The following is a 15,286-nucleotide window of genomic DNA, read 5'->3' as shown; positions in this document are numbered from 1 at the left end:
ACCACCTCCCTGACCCCCTTCCCCCCTAACCCAGTCCATCTCCCTGAAGCGGAGACGGGCAGTTACTCACTGCCCAGCTGCCGAGAGACTGGGTCACCCGTGCACTTGAGAGGCACGCGCGTCCAGAGGGGACGTTCTGGCAGGCACCGGCCAACAATGAGAGGGGCTCCATCTGTGGATAGATAGCTAGGTAGGTAGGTAGGTAGATAGATACATAGATAGATAGAGAGACAGACAATAGATAGATACAGTACATACATACATACATACATACATACTTACATACATAGGTAGAAAGAGTGATAGATAGATATATAATACTATAGAGAGAGAAGGAGGGATATACATATACTGTAGAGAGCGAGAGAGATACTGTAGAGAGGGAGAGATATACAGTACATATACTGTACAGAGCGAGAGAGATACTGTAGAGAGAGATACTGTAGAGAGGGAGAGATACATATACTGTAGAGAGAGAGAAATGTAATCTATACATGGCCAATATTTTCTATGTGATTTGAACTTTTCACCTGTGATATAGTATTGTAGAGATAGCAATGTAATTAATAGTAGCATATAAGAAGCATAATGTTTAGTAAATTATCCTTGAAATACCATAATAGGCTAATCCCTGGAATAATTTCCTTAATCCAATGAAGCAGTAAAACTGTTATGTAAAAATAAATTGTGTGTACAGTACTGCTATACATCCCTGCAATCAGCTGTGACTAAAGCATTGCTCAGAAATCTAGAAAGTAACATGTTAGAACAGAACAGCTATTACATGCAGAAGTCTATTGGCTGTGCTTGGTGGGGGCCGTCACTGCTCTGCAATCTATATAATGAGAACCAAGCTCAGTCTTTGATGTGACACTGGTGCACTACAGATGGAGACGGGGATGCTATGACCTTCATTCTGCCCGTCAGATGCTATGCTACAGGTGGGGGCTCCAATCATCTCCTATGCGCTTACTGAGAGACGTTCCTGCCTGCACTGAGCAGTGGGGATCTGCAATAACGCTATAAAGTACTGTACATCACCCTGCTATAGACACATTTTACTTCGGAGCAAGGAACTTGTGCCTAAACTCCACTATACGGCACAGAGCACAGTGGATGTAGCACAGCAACATCAGGACGGGAAGGTGACCAGCACATCATAATGCATAGCAGGCTGCCAAGGGGCACTTCACAAAGCACTGTGTGAACAGTTTGTGGAATACTATCTCAACTTCAGACAAGTTCAGAGGTTTACACCCCAGCTTACTAACATGACTAGACACATGTGGTTTGCCTTGCCATATGCCTCCAAACCCTTTAGGAGAACTGGTGTGGCTAACTCATCTGACATATTCTCTGCCTTCTATGGCTTTCCTAACATCTCATCACTTTTCAATGGGGATCTAAACATCAACGACATTGGAGACTTTGAGAACAACACCAAGTATGAGGCAGAGTCCCAGAGCTCCACTGTGAAAGCTCTGCTGATAGTTGCCTATTCTGTGATCATTGTCATCTCTCTGTTTGGGAATATCCTGGTTTGTCATGTCGTCATAAAGAACAAGAGAATTCAGTCGGCCACCAGTTTATTCATTGTCAACCTGGCAGTGGCAGATATAATGATCACCCTCCTCAACACCCCCTTCACCCTGGTGAGATACCATAGGGAGATATGATTACTGTACCAGCACACCGCTGACAGTTCTGATACTGTAACTGCTTCTTTGTGCTCTGGCTGCTGTGTCGTTTAGTTTATTGGTACTGTTTGAAAAGAGCCACGTTATGATTTTGTTGCAAAATAGATTTTATTAAGTGTAAGTGGCACTAAAAGTGTGACTCATGCTGATAAGACTATCAGTGCGCTAAACCATGTAGCTATTAAAGTAAGATCCCTGTGGTCGTTAAGTGCTAATCAAGTTCTCTGTCTCAGCATCAGTGATACAATAATGAAATAACCACAGTGCTTCTTTTACAGTGCTGCAGTTTATACTGTACTTCATCTTTCAGTACCACGGACAGAGCAGCATGCATGAAAACACAGTACGGGTATCTGCACATGGCCAATAACATTCTTTGCTTTTATTGTGAGTGTCAAAAACAGGTCATCACACTTTGCCCGTGTGGATGACAGATTTTAAAAATCTCTAAAACCCATCAGAAACGACCTTTGAGAAATTGGGAGATTTGTAAGTGAAGCTCTGTTGTCATAGCATTATAATGCTAATGCATCTCAAATATGCACAGTTTGTCAGAGGAGTAGTCTCAAACTTTATCTCTACTCTATTTAAAGGGTTAACATGATTCAAAATTATTGGTCGATGTATCAACATCTTAAACTCAAGATGCGGATGTGATGTGAGTGATAGCCCAGTCTGCAAAGCCATAATTGATTGCATCATCCAGGTGTATCAATTATCGCGTGCAGGGACACAACTTCGCATGCAGGGACAATCCGCAACCAAATCGTCATTTTCCTGAAATATACCCCACAGATGAGCTACACATGTGCCGATGCCGACACTGTCCCAACTGCTGACAGTGCTTACCAACAGCCAGGGGTTGGCGATTGGAGGACTGCTTGCCATCGGGACTGTCTGCTGCTGTGATCTTTGGTGTGGTAAACTGAACTGTTACTTTACTGTACTGGAGGTCCCAGAAGCAGTAGGGAGACCCTATGACAGGTAGTTCTCACCAGAGCACCGATCACCAGTTCCTGGAGGGGGGGGGGGGGGGGGGGGGGGGTAGGGGGGGTCATCAGCTTTCTGTGCGTGGTTATGCTGGCTAAAGCTGGAGACATATTGGGCCTTATTCTGGTCGGTGCGGCCGGAGCCGAATATGCGGCCAGGACCGTGCGTCCTAAACCCGCCTTTCGTACGGTTCGCTCACTCCGTCCGAATGCGGTAATACGCTGACCGCACGGAGCATGAGTGAATTTCTTACGGATACACCTCCTCCATCTCTTGGAACCTCCCCCATCATTCGATGGTCGCAGAACATTGAATGCAGGACCGAGTGGTCCGCCAGCTCCCGCAACCTCAGACCACACGGGAATTTCTCCGTGCAAAAGCAGGGATCTGGGCGGGCAGCTGACATCCGGCAATGTCATATGTCCGCCCCCTACACGTGCGTCACGGCCGCATTACCATAGGTACGCCCAGCGTTTGCATGGGAACGCCCATGAAACGCGGGGTGTAAACATATGGTAATGAGCCCAAACAGCCCTTCACGCCCCTCTCCACCCCCTGTTCGTAGTGTACACATTTCATGCGGAATTTGGACGTGTGTCCCGTTCGCACATGCGCAGAGACGCCTCTGCACATGCGCAGGCACAAAACATCGGCGGCACGAACGTACGCGGACATTTCCGCACCAACCAGAATAAGGGCCATTGTAACAAGGATCACTGTGTTTTCTTTTCTTTTTTTTTTGGGGGGGGGGGGGGGGAGGAGGGGATAATTTAAAGAAATTCATTCAGCCACATTTCCAATCATAAGTATGAGAAATGTGATCTGGTTACTGCAAATTAAAGTGTTTGGAGCAGTTTTTCATGATAACTGCTTCAAAGGCACTTACAGTAGGTAAAAGCAGCCCTTTTCACATCATTTTCATAAACTTATTATTTAAAAATATGTCCTTTATCTACCCATAGCCAATGCTTGTAAAGCTGTAGTAGCCCAGTATCAGAAAGGTTATTTGTATATAATTGTTATATGAAAGTCCTCTAATCTTGGATTATTTGTTACTATCCAAAACAGTTAACATTTACAATAGAATAAACAGTGGGTGGAAAAATGAAACGTGAATTTAGCCTAGAAGCCATTATCTGATTTGAGTGTAGAAAATGAGAATCCAAAAATGTGTTCTTTATAGAAAAAAAGTATCCCATATTGACCTGATTCCAACCTTAAATGTATTACGTTAATGCTAAAATGTTAACCTCTTCAGGGATATTGGAACATACAGTATGTGTACATTTACAGTACTTTTAATTAATGGATATATTTAAGTGAAATATTTTTAAAGTTAAAATATACAGAAAATCTAGAACTAAATCAGTGAGTATAATAAAAATTTAAATATTAATTTACAGACAACAAATTTATCATTTGTCTATATTTGATTGGGAGATATCACAATATTCAATAACATTTTGCAACACTAAAGTACTGTCTTTTTTTCAACATACTGTAATATAGTATCAGATTGTTGCAATGAAAACATGTACAATTGTGATTAAATTGACATAACAAGTTTTATTTATATTGTGTCTACTCAGTTCAGTGTAAATAGTAACTTCCACAGTGTGGACATTTATCGCTCGTAGGTATTTTTGAATTACCATATACTCTATGGCCCTTATTCTGGTTCACTCGCAAAGACAAAACCATGTGCACTGTGGGGGGGGGGGGGGGCATATGTGCAGAGAGATTTAGATCTGAGCAAGTTGTTTTGTGTGTGTGCAGGAAAAATATTGAGATCTCACTTTTAAGTAAATCCCCACCCAAATCTAATTATCTCTGCACAAGTTACATCCGCCTCACCTGCAGTGCACATGTTTTTTTTCCATTTGAGAAGGAATTTGCCTTTGCGAGTGAACCTGAATAAGGGCCTGTATGTATTTTTGTGCCAGTGCTCCTGCAGTCACAGACTGAGAAGCCAATTCTGGATTACACACAGCAATCCGAATTCAGCCCGTACCCTGATGGTCATGGTACATGTGCAAACCCCGACAGTGAATGGCCATGGTGAGTTACACACTCGCTGGCCCGGTTGCAGTGGGCTCGGAGGGCCGTGGGTGGTCAGTGGTATGGATGGGGATCGCCCATAGGAACACCCAGCATGAGTACACAGGCAGGTCGATGCCGGCCAAGGATGTCTGCCACCCTCCCCGTCTTCGGGCAGGCACGCACAAATAATATAACTTTTTTGAGGTTGCCCTCCTATTCAGGCGCTAATTGTATTTATTTCTATTAATTATCAATATGTAAATAGGTTTGTACCATTTCTATTATTTTTCTTCAGCAGCAGAATTGTGCTGTGACTGTGTAATCACACCTAATTAGGTGGTAATCCTACAAAAAACAGGTTTCCACCATAATGATAAAAAACTATACCCAATAATCTGCGCAGATTATTGGGTATAGTTTTTTACGTACAAATAAGTCAGTTCAGACTGACTTTTATTTGCAAAGGAAGGAGAAATCATTCGTTGGTCGGTGACTTGTGTACACATCCCCTTGCATGGTTGCGAGGGAAAGCAATGGTGGGGGAGGAGGGTATTCTGCCTGGCGCTCAGTAACTGCGATCTTTGTGGCTTTCTGAGCCAACCAGAGTCTGGCCCTCAGTGTGGGACTGTTATAGGCCTGCATATGATTTCATATCTAAAACAAGGAAAAATACACTGCACCTGGTGCCAAATAGTATCTAAATATCTGAAGCTTTCAAACAGGGTTTACTTCAGTGGTGGCTCTTACCCTTGTGGAGGAGGGGGACTGCCACAATGCACCTCCCGCTCCCGCTGCTGCCAGTTCCAGCCACTGATCCCCTGCACAGGGCCAGCGCATGCGCAGTAACTTGATACGTACTGTGCATGCGCTGGCCCAAGCCTCCATGGCTCTTTTAGGACAGCCCCGCATTTGCGCACATAGAGGCATCCCGGAGGGAGGGAACACCTCCCAATGGGACTGCCTTAAGTGACTGGCAGGTCAGACTCCCAATAGTAAGTCACTGCCAGTCACATTGAAGCCAGAGCAGTCTCACAGACTGCATATGGCTTTACTTATGCAGATAACAGTGGCAGAATTTAACTGGGGGGGGGGGGGGGGGTACTGTATATGTGCAAAAAAAGTGTGTATACTGGCCACAAAACAATGTGTGCGTATACTGGCCATAAAACAATGGCCCGTTTTCGGATCTGATCGCAGTAGAAATTTGTTCTTAAAATCGGCAAAAAAATGTGCACTGCAGGTGGGGCAAATGTAACATGTGCAGAGAGTTAAATTTGTGTGGGGTTAAATTTGGGTGGGGTGTGTTGAAACTGAAATTCACTCATACAAATCAAACTCTCTGTATACATGTTACATCTGCCCCACCTGCAGTGCACATAGTTTTGCCCGTTTTGAGAACAAATTTTTATGGCAATCCGATCTGAATAAGGGTCAATGTGTGTATATTGGCCACAAAACAATGTGTGTATATTGGCCACAAAACAATGAGCATATATTGGCCACTAAGAAAATCAATATACTTTAGCTATAATGTTTTCAAAGAACAGGAAGCTACAGTACAGTATTATTAGATGAAAAAAGCTTCCTCCATGATGTAGCAACAATTCATGGACAAATGTTATCAAGCTGGCTAAAAGAGCTACTTTGTGTCCAATGATGAAAAAAGAGAGATTAATCCCCCTTATGCAGCATTCATACAATCATATCAGCTCTTACTCTGGTTTATTGCGTATACTGTATGTATGGAAACCTCCCGCTCTCAGTCCTTATAAAGCCAGTCCTTATATGGAGATTTTTACATTGCAATTTCGATCCAAATTCAAATCTGCCCGGCCCCTGACATATTCGCACTGGGGACCAATGTTTGAGTTCTGGGCATGGGCATGTTCACATATGTGCTTGTATAGGGACACAGTGCACAGTTGCCGAGGAATTCGCACAGGGGGGTGGTATGGAGGTGGTATGGAGGTGGGCAGGCGTTGTTCACATGGGGACACCCAGTATTTCTTGGGTGTACCCACAGAAATGGTGGATGCACCCAGAAAAACACTGGGCATCCCCCTGAGAACACAGGGGGGCAGCTGCCTGCCAGGGGCTGGCGTCTGACATCACAGGATGTCAGCCGCCTGCCCCGTTCTCTGTATAGATCAGTCAACACTGACTTTGCCAACAGGGGAAAAATCATTTTTTACGCTCCCTTGCGAATGGATGTTTATTCAAAAGATCCATTTGTAAATCGGTGGGGATATTCGGGTGGTGGCGGGCAATTGCGTGCCTGGCGGGCATCATGAATTTGAATGAATTTATGCTGCTTTGCAAGTCAACCAGAATCACCCCCTTCATCCCAATGGACTTTAAGCATAAATTAAAAATGGCAAGGTATTTATACTCACTCTCATGATGATTTAATGATGGATACACAGTTCTGTAGCTGATGAGTTGCTATACATCATATCATGCAGTGGCCAGACAGTTGCTTCCATTATAAGCGGGGGTGTATTGTACCCGTGGTGTGTTGTTTAGCTGGCAGCATGTGAGCACTACTCCTACGACACTGGTACAGGTTCTGCTGCAATGATCTAATAGCATCTCCTACAGCATTTTGCGTCATGCTCAGCAGCGCTGAGATGGGTGGGTACATTTTATATGGGCACAGGTCTGATGGAGGGGCCTGGGGCCCGCTCCCCCTCCCCTGTTGTAGGAAGCTGGGTAATGGGATAAAGAGGACAGACTGCTGCTGCAGCATAGCCTCTCTCCCCAGCTAAGCACATGCTGCTCCGTTTAGTGTGGGAGAGAGTAGGCTGCAACGGCAGCTTGTCCTCTCTCCCTGAGCAGGTATCACACCTGCTGCCCAGCTGCCTGTGCATGCAAATGATAATTGTTTCTTTTGTACAGTGGAGTGGGCACGCCCCTCCAGTTGGCCACGCCCATTTTTTTTAACCTGGGCTTGGCAGCACTCTCAGTGGCCCTGGATGTGCTTTCTATCCATCTAATAGCAGATGTTTGTACAGGAGGTTTACCACTCGCCCAGTGATTTCTCATGCGTGTAATAGCTCAAATATAACATGTTTCTCCACCTGTGAGCTGATTCAGTGGCTTAATCAGAAAATTACTGTATTTAAAAAAAAAAAAAATTCTGATGAAGCCACTGAATCAGCTCACAGGTGGAGAATCGTGTTATATTTCAGCTATTACACGCATGAGAAATCACTGCCCGAGTGGTAAAGTGTTAGCAAACCTCTTATGCACCTCCTGTACAGTGATTCCAAACATTGACTGGCATTAGACTAATAGACATCATGGCACAGCATGCTTGTCTTTTATGCTTGTCCTATGTCTTATAGGCTGTTTGGTCATTGCAGCAGCACCTGTACTAGTGCTGTAGGAGTTAACGTGCTGCCAGATGAACAACACACTATGGGTATAATACACCACCCATTTGTAATGGGAGCAACAGGTCTGGCCACTGCATGTTATGATGTATAGCAACTTGTCTGCGACAGGACTGTGTATCTATCATGAAAACATCACGGCAGTGAGTATAAATGACAATATAGCTTCCTTGCCATTATTCATTTATGCTTAAAGTCCATTGGGTCTAAGGGCCTTATTCTGGTTCACTCCTTCTGGCAAATTCCTTCTTAGATGGACAAACCATGTGCACTGCAGGAGGGACAGATGTAACTTGTGCAGAGAGAATTAGATTTGGGTGGGGTTTTAGTTCAAAGTGATCTATATTGCAGTGTATAAATAAAGCAGTCCATATTTTACCTGCATAGAAACAAAATAAGTCACCCAAATCTAATTCTCTCTGCACATGTTACATCTGCCCCACCTGCAGTGCACATGGTTTTGTCCATCTAAATGCTAGTGACTCAAAGTAAAATACTCTAGATAAGGATTGCCTTAAATAAGGTGACAGTTGGAAGCTTAGCATACATATCCGCAATAAACTGGAGCGAGATCCCATATGACAGTACAAATTGTGCATAAGTGTGATACAGCTCTTGTTTTTTTTTTCCATCATTGGAAACAAAATATCTATTTCAACCAATTTGATGCCATTTGTCCATGAATTGTTGCAAATTCTTGGAGGAAAGCTTTCTTCATCTAATAATACTGTAGCTTATTGTTCTTTGAAAATGTTACAGCAAAAGTACAGTATATTGATTTTAATTGTGGCCACTAGATGGGACAGAAAATGAAAGGAGTGCATGCTGCGAACTGTACTGCAGCATGGCATACTGTGTAGGCACGTGTATGGATATTTGCATACTGTGACATGCTGAAAGAAAAGATGCAAATCAAATGGACACAACTCTATGCCCAAGTGAAAAAGCTGTTTGCTGTCAACCAATATGACAAGTTTATGGGGTGGGGTATATACATAGTAACATAGGGGTTTATTCTAGTTCATTCTTTCTGACAAAATCCTTCTTAGATGGACAAAACCATGTGCACTGCAGGGGGGCAGATGTAACATGTGCAGATAGAATTAGATTTGGGTGAGTTATTTTGTTTCTGTGCAGGGAAAATACTGACTGCTTTATTTTACACTGCAATATAGATCTCACTTTGAAGAAAAACCCCACCCAAATCCAATTCTCTCTGCACAAGTTACATCTGCCCCGCCCGCAGTGCACATGGTTTTGTCCATCTAAGAAGGATTTTGTCAGAAAGAATGAACTAGAATAACCCCCATAGTAACATAGTAATTAAGGTTGAAAAAAGTTGTTAGTTCATCAAGTTCAACCTATTTGACTTGTAACTACTGACTCGAGAAAGTCATATCTATAGGATTCCCTTATTGGCCAAAAATGTAGTTGCTGTAACTACCCCCAGCGGAAATGAGTTCCATAATTGTACTGCTCTAATGGTGAAGAATCCTCTTCTTAATTCAATACAGAATTTATTTTCATCAAGCCTCAGTACATGCCCGTGTGTCCTAATTATAGACCTGTTAGTGAACAAATCATCTCCCAGTTCCATTTGATTCCCATTTCTGTATTTGAACATGCTATCCATATCTACTCTCAACCTCTGTTTCTCCAGTGAAAACATATTCAGCCTGGTTAACCTACAAATGGATCCCCTCTCATTCAGGCAGGGGCTGGCGAAAGATTCAACAGCCGACAGAAGGGGATGCACGTGCACAAGATGCACGCTCAACCCCTTCAACTGGACCTCCCCCTGGGTCCCCGCCGCCTCATCCCCCTTCCCTGTCCCCCAACTCCCCACTCCTCCCCTAACCCTGCCCATCTCCCTGTAGTGGAAGCGGGCAGGGTTCCCATCCCCCGCCAACAGGAAACTGGGATGCGCATGCGTGTGGGACGCTTACGCATCCCAGTCAGAAGTAGCATCCGCTCGCCAGTGGGGGTAGTCTGGAGAGTCCCAGCACTGGATGAGCAGTGCTACATCTGTTCTGTATCTTTGTATTCTAGTGATTCGAGACCTTCTACTAGCTTAGTCGCCCTTCTCTGTACCTGTTCCTGTTCCAATTCATTTATGTCCTTTTTAAGGTGCAGTGCCCAGAACTGAACACGGTACACTCTCTGTCCCCGATTGTGCAACCAGTTTTTAATCCAATTACTAATTAAATCTCCTAACTGTAAATTACCTAGTTTTATTAACAACCTTTTAAGAGGTCATGTCAAAAGCTTTAGCGAAATCAAGAAGTAATACTGTACATCATTATCTATTATTATTCCTTCTAATATTTTTCCCACAATGGATGTAAGGCTGACCAGTGTATCATTTTCAGGGTTAGTTTTGCAACCTTTCTTCTATAATGGTACTACTGTACAGTATGTTAGCTATGCACGAGTCCCTTGGTACCATCCCTGTGTTTATTGATTCATCAAATATCAGATATAATGTTAGTGCTATGACAGAACTAAATTCTTTTAGTATCCTAGGTGTACTTCATCCGGGCCAGGATATTTGTTGCTATTCAGGTTCTGTAATCTATTTTTGACTATTCCTCACTCAAAGACAGATTGTGAACAATCAAGAGCCGAGCATTTAATCTGTCTGAGATCTTCTGCTTTATATATGGATATATGGACTTATATAGTCTGTCTCATATATATATATATATATATATATATATATATATCGCGCGGTGCAAATGCAAGCAGCGGCACTCCCAGGACTTTTCAAAAAAACTTTAATGTGATCCCGACGTTTCGGGGAACTGGGTCCCCGTTTTCAAGGTGTAAAACAACAATTGTTGTTTTACACCTTGTAAACGGGGACCCAGTTCCACCTTAAAAAGGGAGTGCCGCTGCTTGCATTTGCACCGCGCGATATACTGTTACTCCGGAGGGCACCCAGGCTGAAGTTGTCCCATTCCAGGGAGTGCCGGGCTGAAAACCCACTGTATATATATATATATATATATATATATATATATATATATATATATATATATATATATATATATATATAATCCCCAATATTCCTAAACGCGCTACCAGAAATGCAAATATAACAAGGTATACAAGTTAAAACAATCGGGACTTGGCTGCCTGACCACAAAATTCCCAGAGGGTTCAAGGAATAAAGTCCACAAAATGTTTTCCAATAGTGGAAAGGCGCCTATAATACAGAAACACAGTCCATAAGTGATAATTCTTTTTCAATGATGCAACGAGGATTTCATCCAATATTAGTTTTTCTTTTGTCCTTCAATGGAGAGTCAATAGTAAAATCAGATGTATAAAAAACGCCCCAACACGTTTCGTCTTTAAAAAGACTTCACCAGGGTTACCATGATACAATCAGAATATTAATGAGAAGTTTATCCTTGGGGGGTTGGTAAGGATAGCAAACAACCTCTGCAAATAGCCTCTGTCTCCTACAACTGTTTCTGCTGACCACAGTTGTAGGAGACAGAGGCTATTTGCAGAGGTTGTTTGCTATCCTTACCAACCCCCAAGGATAAACTTCTCATTAATATTCTGATTGTATCATGGTACCCCTGATGAAGTCTTTTTAAAGACGAAACGCGTTGGGACGTTTTTTATACATCTGATTGTACTATTGACTCTCCATTGAAGGACAAAATAAAAACTAATATTGGATGAAATCCCCGTTGCATCATTGAAAAAGAATTATCACTTATGGACTGTGTTTCTGTATTATAGGCGCCTTTCCACTATTGGAAAACATATATATATATATATATATATATTTTTTTTTTTTATTAACAGTTTCTTATATAGCGCATACAAATTCCGCAGCACTTTACAGAGAATATTTGACCATTCACATCAGTCCCTGCCCCAGTGGAGCTTACAATCTATATTCCCTACCACATGTACACGCACACTCATTCAATCTAGGGTTAATTTTGTTGGTAGCCAAATAACCTGCCAGTATATTTTTGGAATTTGGGCGGAAACCCACGCAAGTACGGGGAGAATATACAAACTCCGCACAGTTAGGGCTATGGTGGGAACCAAACCCATGACCTCACCATCCGTACTGGTATACATTTATATATAAGACTTGTAATGAGTAGCATGCCTTAGCATATAAAGATTGTGGTGCCCAAAGTCCCCAATATAGCTCTGCGATGGTGGCACTCACTGCAATGGAATCAGTTGGAGTGGGCAGTCATAGTCGACCTTTTCAGAGATTTTTAATCATGCTTCTTCATCAGGACAATTAAAAGCATAACATACATATAGACAATTTACAAATACCACCACTAGTACCTCCCATCCGCATGCAGACCTCTGGGCATATCGCACTACAATGACGTCAACGGCCTGAGCGGGCACCCCCATGACGCGTGTATGCCCGACATCCAACTATAGGAACTGATAACAAATATAGTTGGAGGAAAAACATAAACAGTGCAGCATATATATAAAAAACATATCAAAGGGAACCACAGCATCTTAAAGTAAACACAATTTATAAAGGCAACACATCCTATGTTAATATACAAGCATGACAAGTTGGTAAAGCAAGCTGAAATGTATCTTAATATAAACCAAATCTAGACAAATATAATTAGTATCGCAAAACATGGACCAAGATATAACAGGATATACAAAACCTAAATGAAAATAAAAAAAAAAAAACAATGGAGCCCAGCGAACTCATTGAGCCCTAGGGGTGCTGTACCCAACCTATGGATCCACTGCGCCTCGCATCTAAGTAACCAAAGAGGTTGTTTACCTTGTCTGTTGGATGGTGGTGCATGATCGATGATCATGTACCTCAACATGGGCAAAGTATGTCTGACTGTCAAAAAAGGGCAGGCCATGGGCTGATCACTAGATTCCTTCTCCAAAGCATCTTTAACGGACAGACTTACTTTACCAATGTTAAGAAACATGATCATTGTATGTTATGCTGATGAAGGAACTTTAAAATGTTGACTATGACTGCCAACTCTGACTGAAACCAATGATTCGTAAAAAAACTGCAGCACAACCCCTATATTCCCAGAGGGCTAGGGAATCAACAATCAAATACACAACTCAGTAGTGCTGTGGCACCTGAGACATATAATTAAACCATGAGATTCAGGCGAGAATGTCCACAAGTTCCAGTGAAGTAAGAAAAGGTGTTGTTTATCCAAAAGATGTGTTTATTAAATTCTTCTAATATTCGTTTAAAACATATGTTTTGATCCTCAATCAATCAGAACAGAAATATCCCAAAATGTTTTGTCAATAAAGACTTAATCAGTGGAATATTAACAAATCTATAAATGCAAACATTGCAGTCAGTACATAATCAGAATATATATGTATCTATCTATCTATCTATCTATGTATATATATATATATATATATATATATATATATATATATATATATATATGTACACTTAACAAAAAATTACAAAATTACAAGGTGTAAGGTGAAAAATAAAGTAGTGAAAACAGACAAAGACAGAGAGGTGGTGGAATGATCAGAAGCTATGTGACTTATAAGGAGGGGCATACCTTCCATCAGGGATGGTTTGTTTCCTATTATTATAAGACATCCAATACATGGAAAGGTTTTCTGGTACTTGTTTCCTAGCACGGCCACAATCGCGGGCATCGGGTGTAATTTTTAGTGGTCTGCGACGCGACCGACGCAATGCCCCCGATTTTCCCATTAAAATGCATTGAAAAAAGTCAAAATCGCGTCGGTCGCGTCGTATGCGGCTAAAAAAGGCTTAAATGGTCCAGACGTGATGCCCCCGATTTCCCATAGGAAACAATGTTAAATGCCTCAATTTACCCGCGATGCCCCCGATTTCCCATAAGAAACAATGTTAAATGGCTCAATTTCACCAAATCATCATAGGGAACAATGGTAAATGGGCCAGAAACCCCCCAAAACACCCCGGAACAGTGAAATGTCCCCCCAAAATTAGTTTACGCCACCCCACGATCAACGCGAACCCGAAGCGTGGCGAGCGCAGTGGTACGCGTCCTCCGACCTTTTCATACCCCCACTATCCACGTCGGCGTGGAGTTGAGAATAGAATAGTGTGGCGAGCGCAGCAAGCCCCACGAGGGGACGCGGATACCTTCACAGGTAAACGCGTCCCTTCGCAGGCTTCACAGGTATCCGCGTCCCCTCATGGGGCTCGCTGCGCTCGCCACACTTCGGGCTCGGTGGCTCGCTGCGCTCGCCACACTATTCTATTCTCAACTCCACGCCGACGTGGATAGTGGGGGTATGAAAAGGTCGGAGGATGCGTACCGCCGCCCCTCGTGGGCTCGCTGCGCTCGCCACGCTTCAGGTTCACGTTGATCGTGGGGTGGCGTAAACTACTTTTGGGGGGACATTTCACTGTTCAGGGGTGTTTTGGGGGGTTTCTGGCCCATTTACCATTGTTCCCTATGATGATTTTGTGAAATTGAGCCATTTAACATTGTTTCCTATGGGAAATCGGGGGCATCGCGGGTAAATTGAGGCATTTAACATTGTTCCCTATGGGAAATCGCGGGCATCGCGTCGGTGCCCCCGATTTTTACTCACGATGCCCACGATCATGATCGTTGTGGCCGTGCTAGGAAACAAGTACCGGTTTTCTTTATTATGAATGACCTATAATGCAATTTTATCATAAATGTATTATTTATTTATTAACAGTTTCTTATATAGCGCAGCATATTCCGTTGCGCTTTACAAAAGGGATCACAGTCATAAATGAATCATAGTCATTAACAATCAATAATCTATAATAGGAACTGGGGAGAAGGCGGCACCTACTCCGATATGTAATTCAGGAATTTAGGTCAAAGAAGGATAGCATTTTCTTTAAAGGGTACAGTGAATATATACCTGAAGGATATAAAAGGTATTATATGTTTTATACAGTATATAATTAGCTGAAAAAGATGTGACAGGAAACATACTGTATGTTATGATGTGTACATACCAATAAAATTAGAATGATGTTATCTCTCCCATTGATGTAACCAGAGTTTATTTTGTATTATTTAGTCCACCAAATCGATAAAAACACCTACAGTAAATAAGATGAAATTGAGTTAATAGTGCTATAATCATTGTGTAATAAAGATAAGAAGAAAGATATTTGTA

At 42.4% G+C, this 15,286-nt stretch overlaps 1 protein-coding gene across 1 annotated transcript in view; it reads left to right on the top strand.

Moving 5' to 3' along the window:
• The first annotated feature begins 834 nt into the window (after positions 1–834).
• LOC146035584 (G-protein coupled receptor 83-like) overlaps positions 835–15,286 on the top strand; it is a 36,871-nt gene continuing 22,419 nt past the window's right edge. Inside the window, exon 1 of the mRNA XM_083159120.1 lies at positions 835–1,652. Coding sequence (XP_083015246.1) covers positions 1,272–1,652 — 381 coding nt within the window. The 5' untranslated portion in view covers positions 835–1,271. The remainder of the gene's footprint in view (positions 1,653–15,286) is intronic.

The sequence above is a fragment of the Crinia signifera genome, chromosome 9, assembly GCF_055691185.1.
Source record: "Crinia signifera chromosome 9, ASM5569118v1, whole genome shotgun sequence".
NCBI classification, from domain to species: Eukaryota; Metazoa; Chordata; class Amphibia; order Anura; family Myobatrachidae; genus Crinia; species Crinia signifera.
This window is presented reverse-complemented; position numbering and strand designations above follow the sequence as displayed.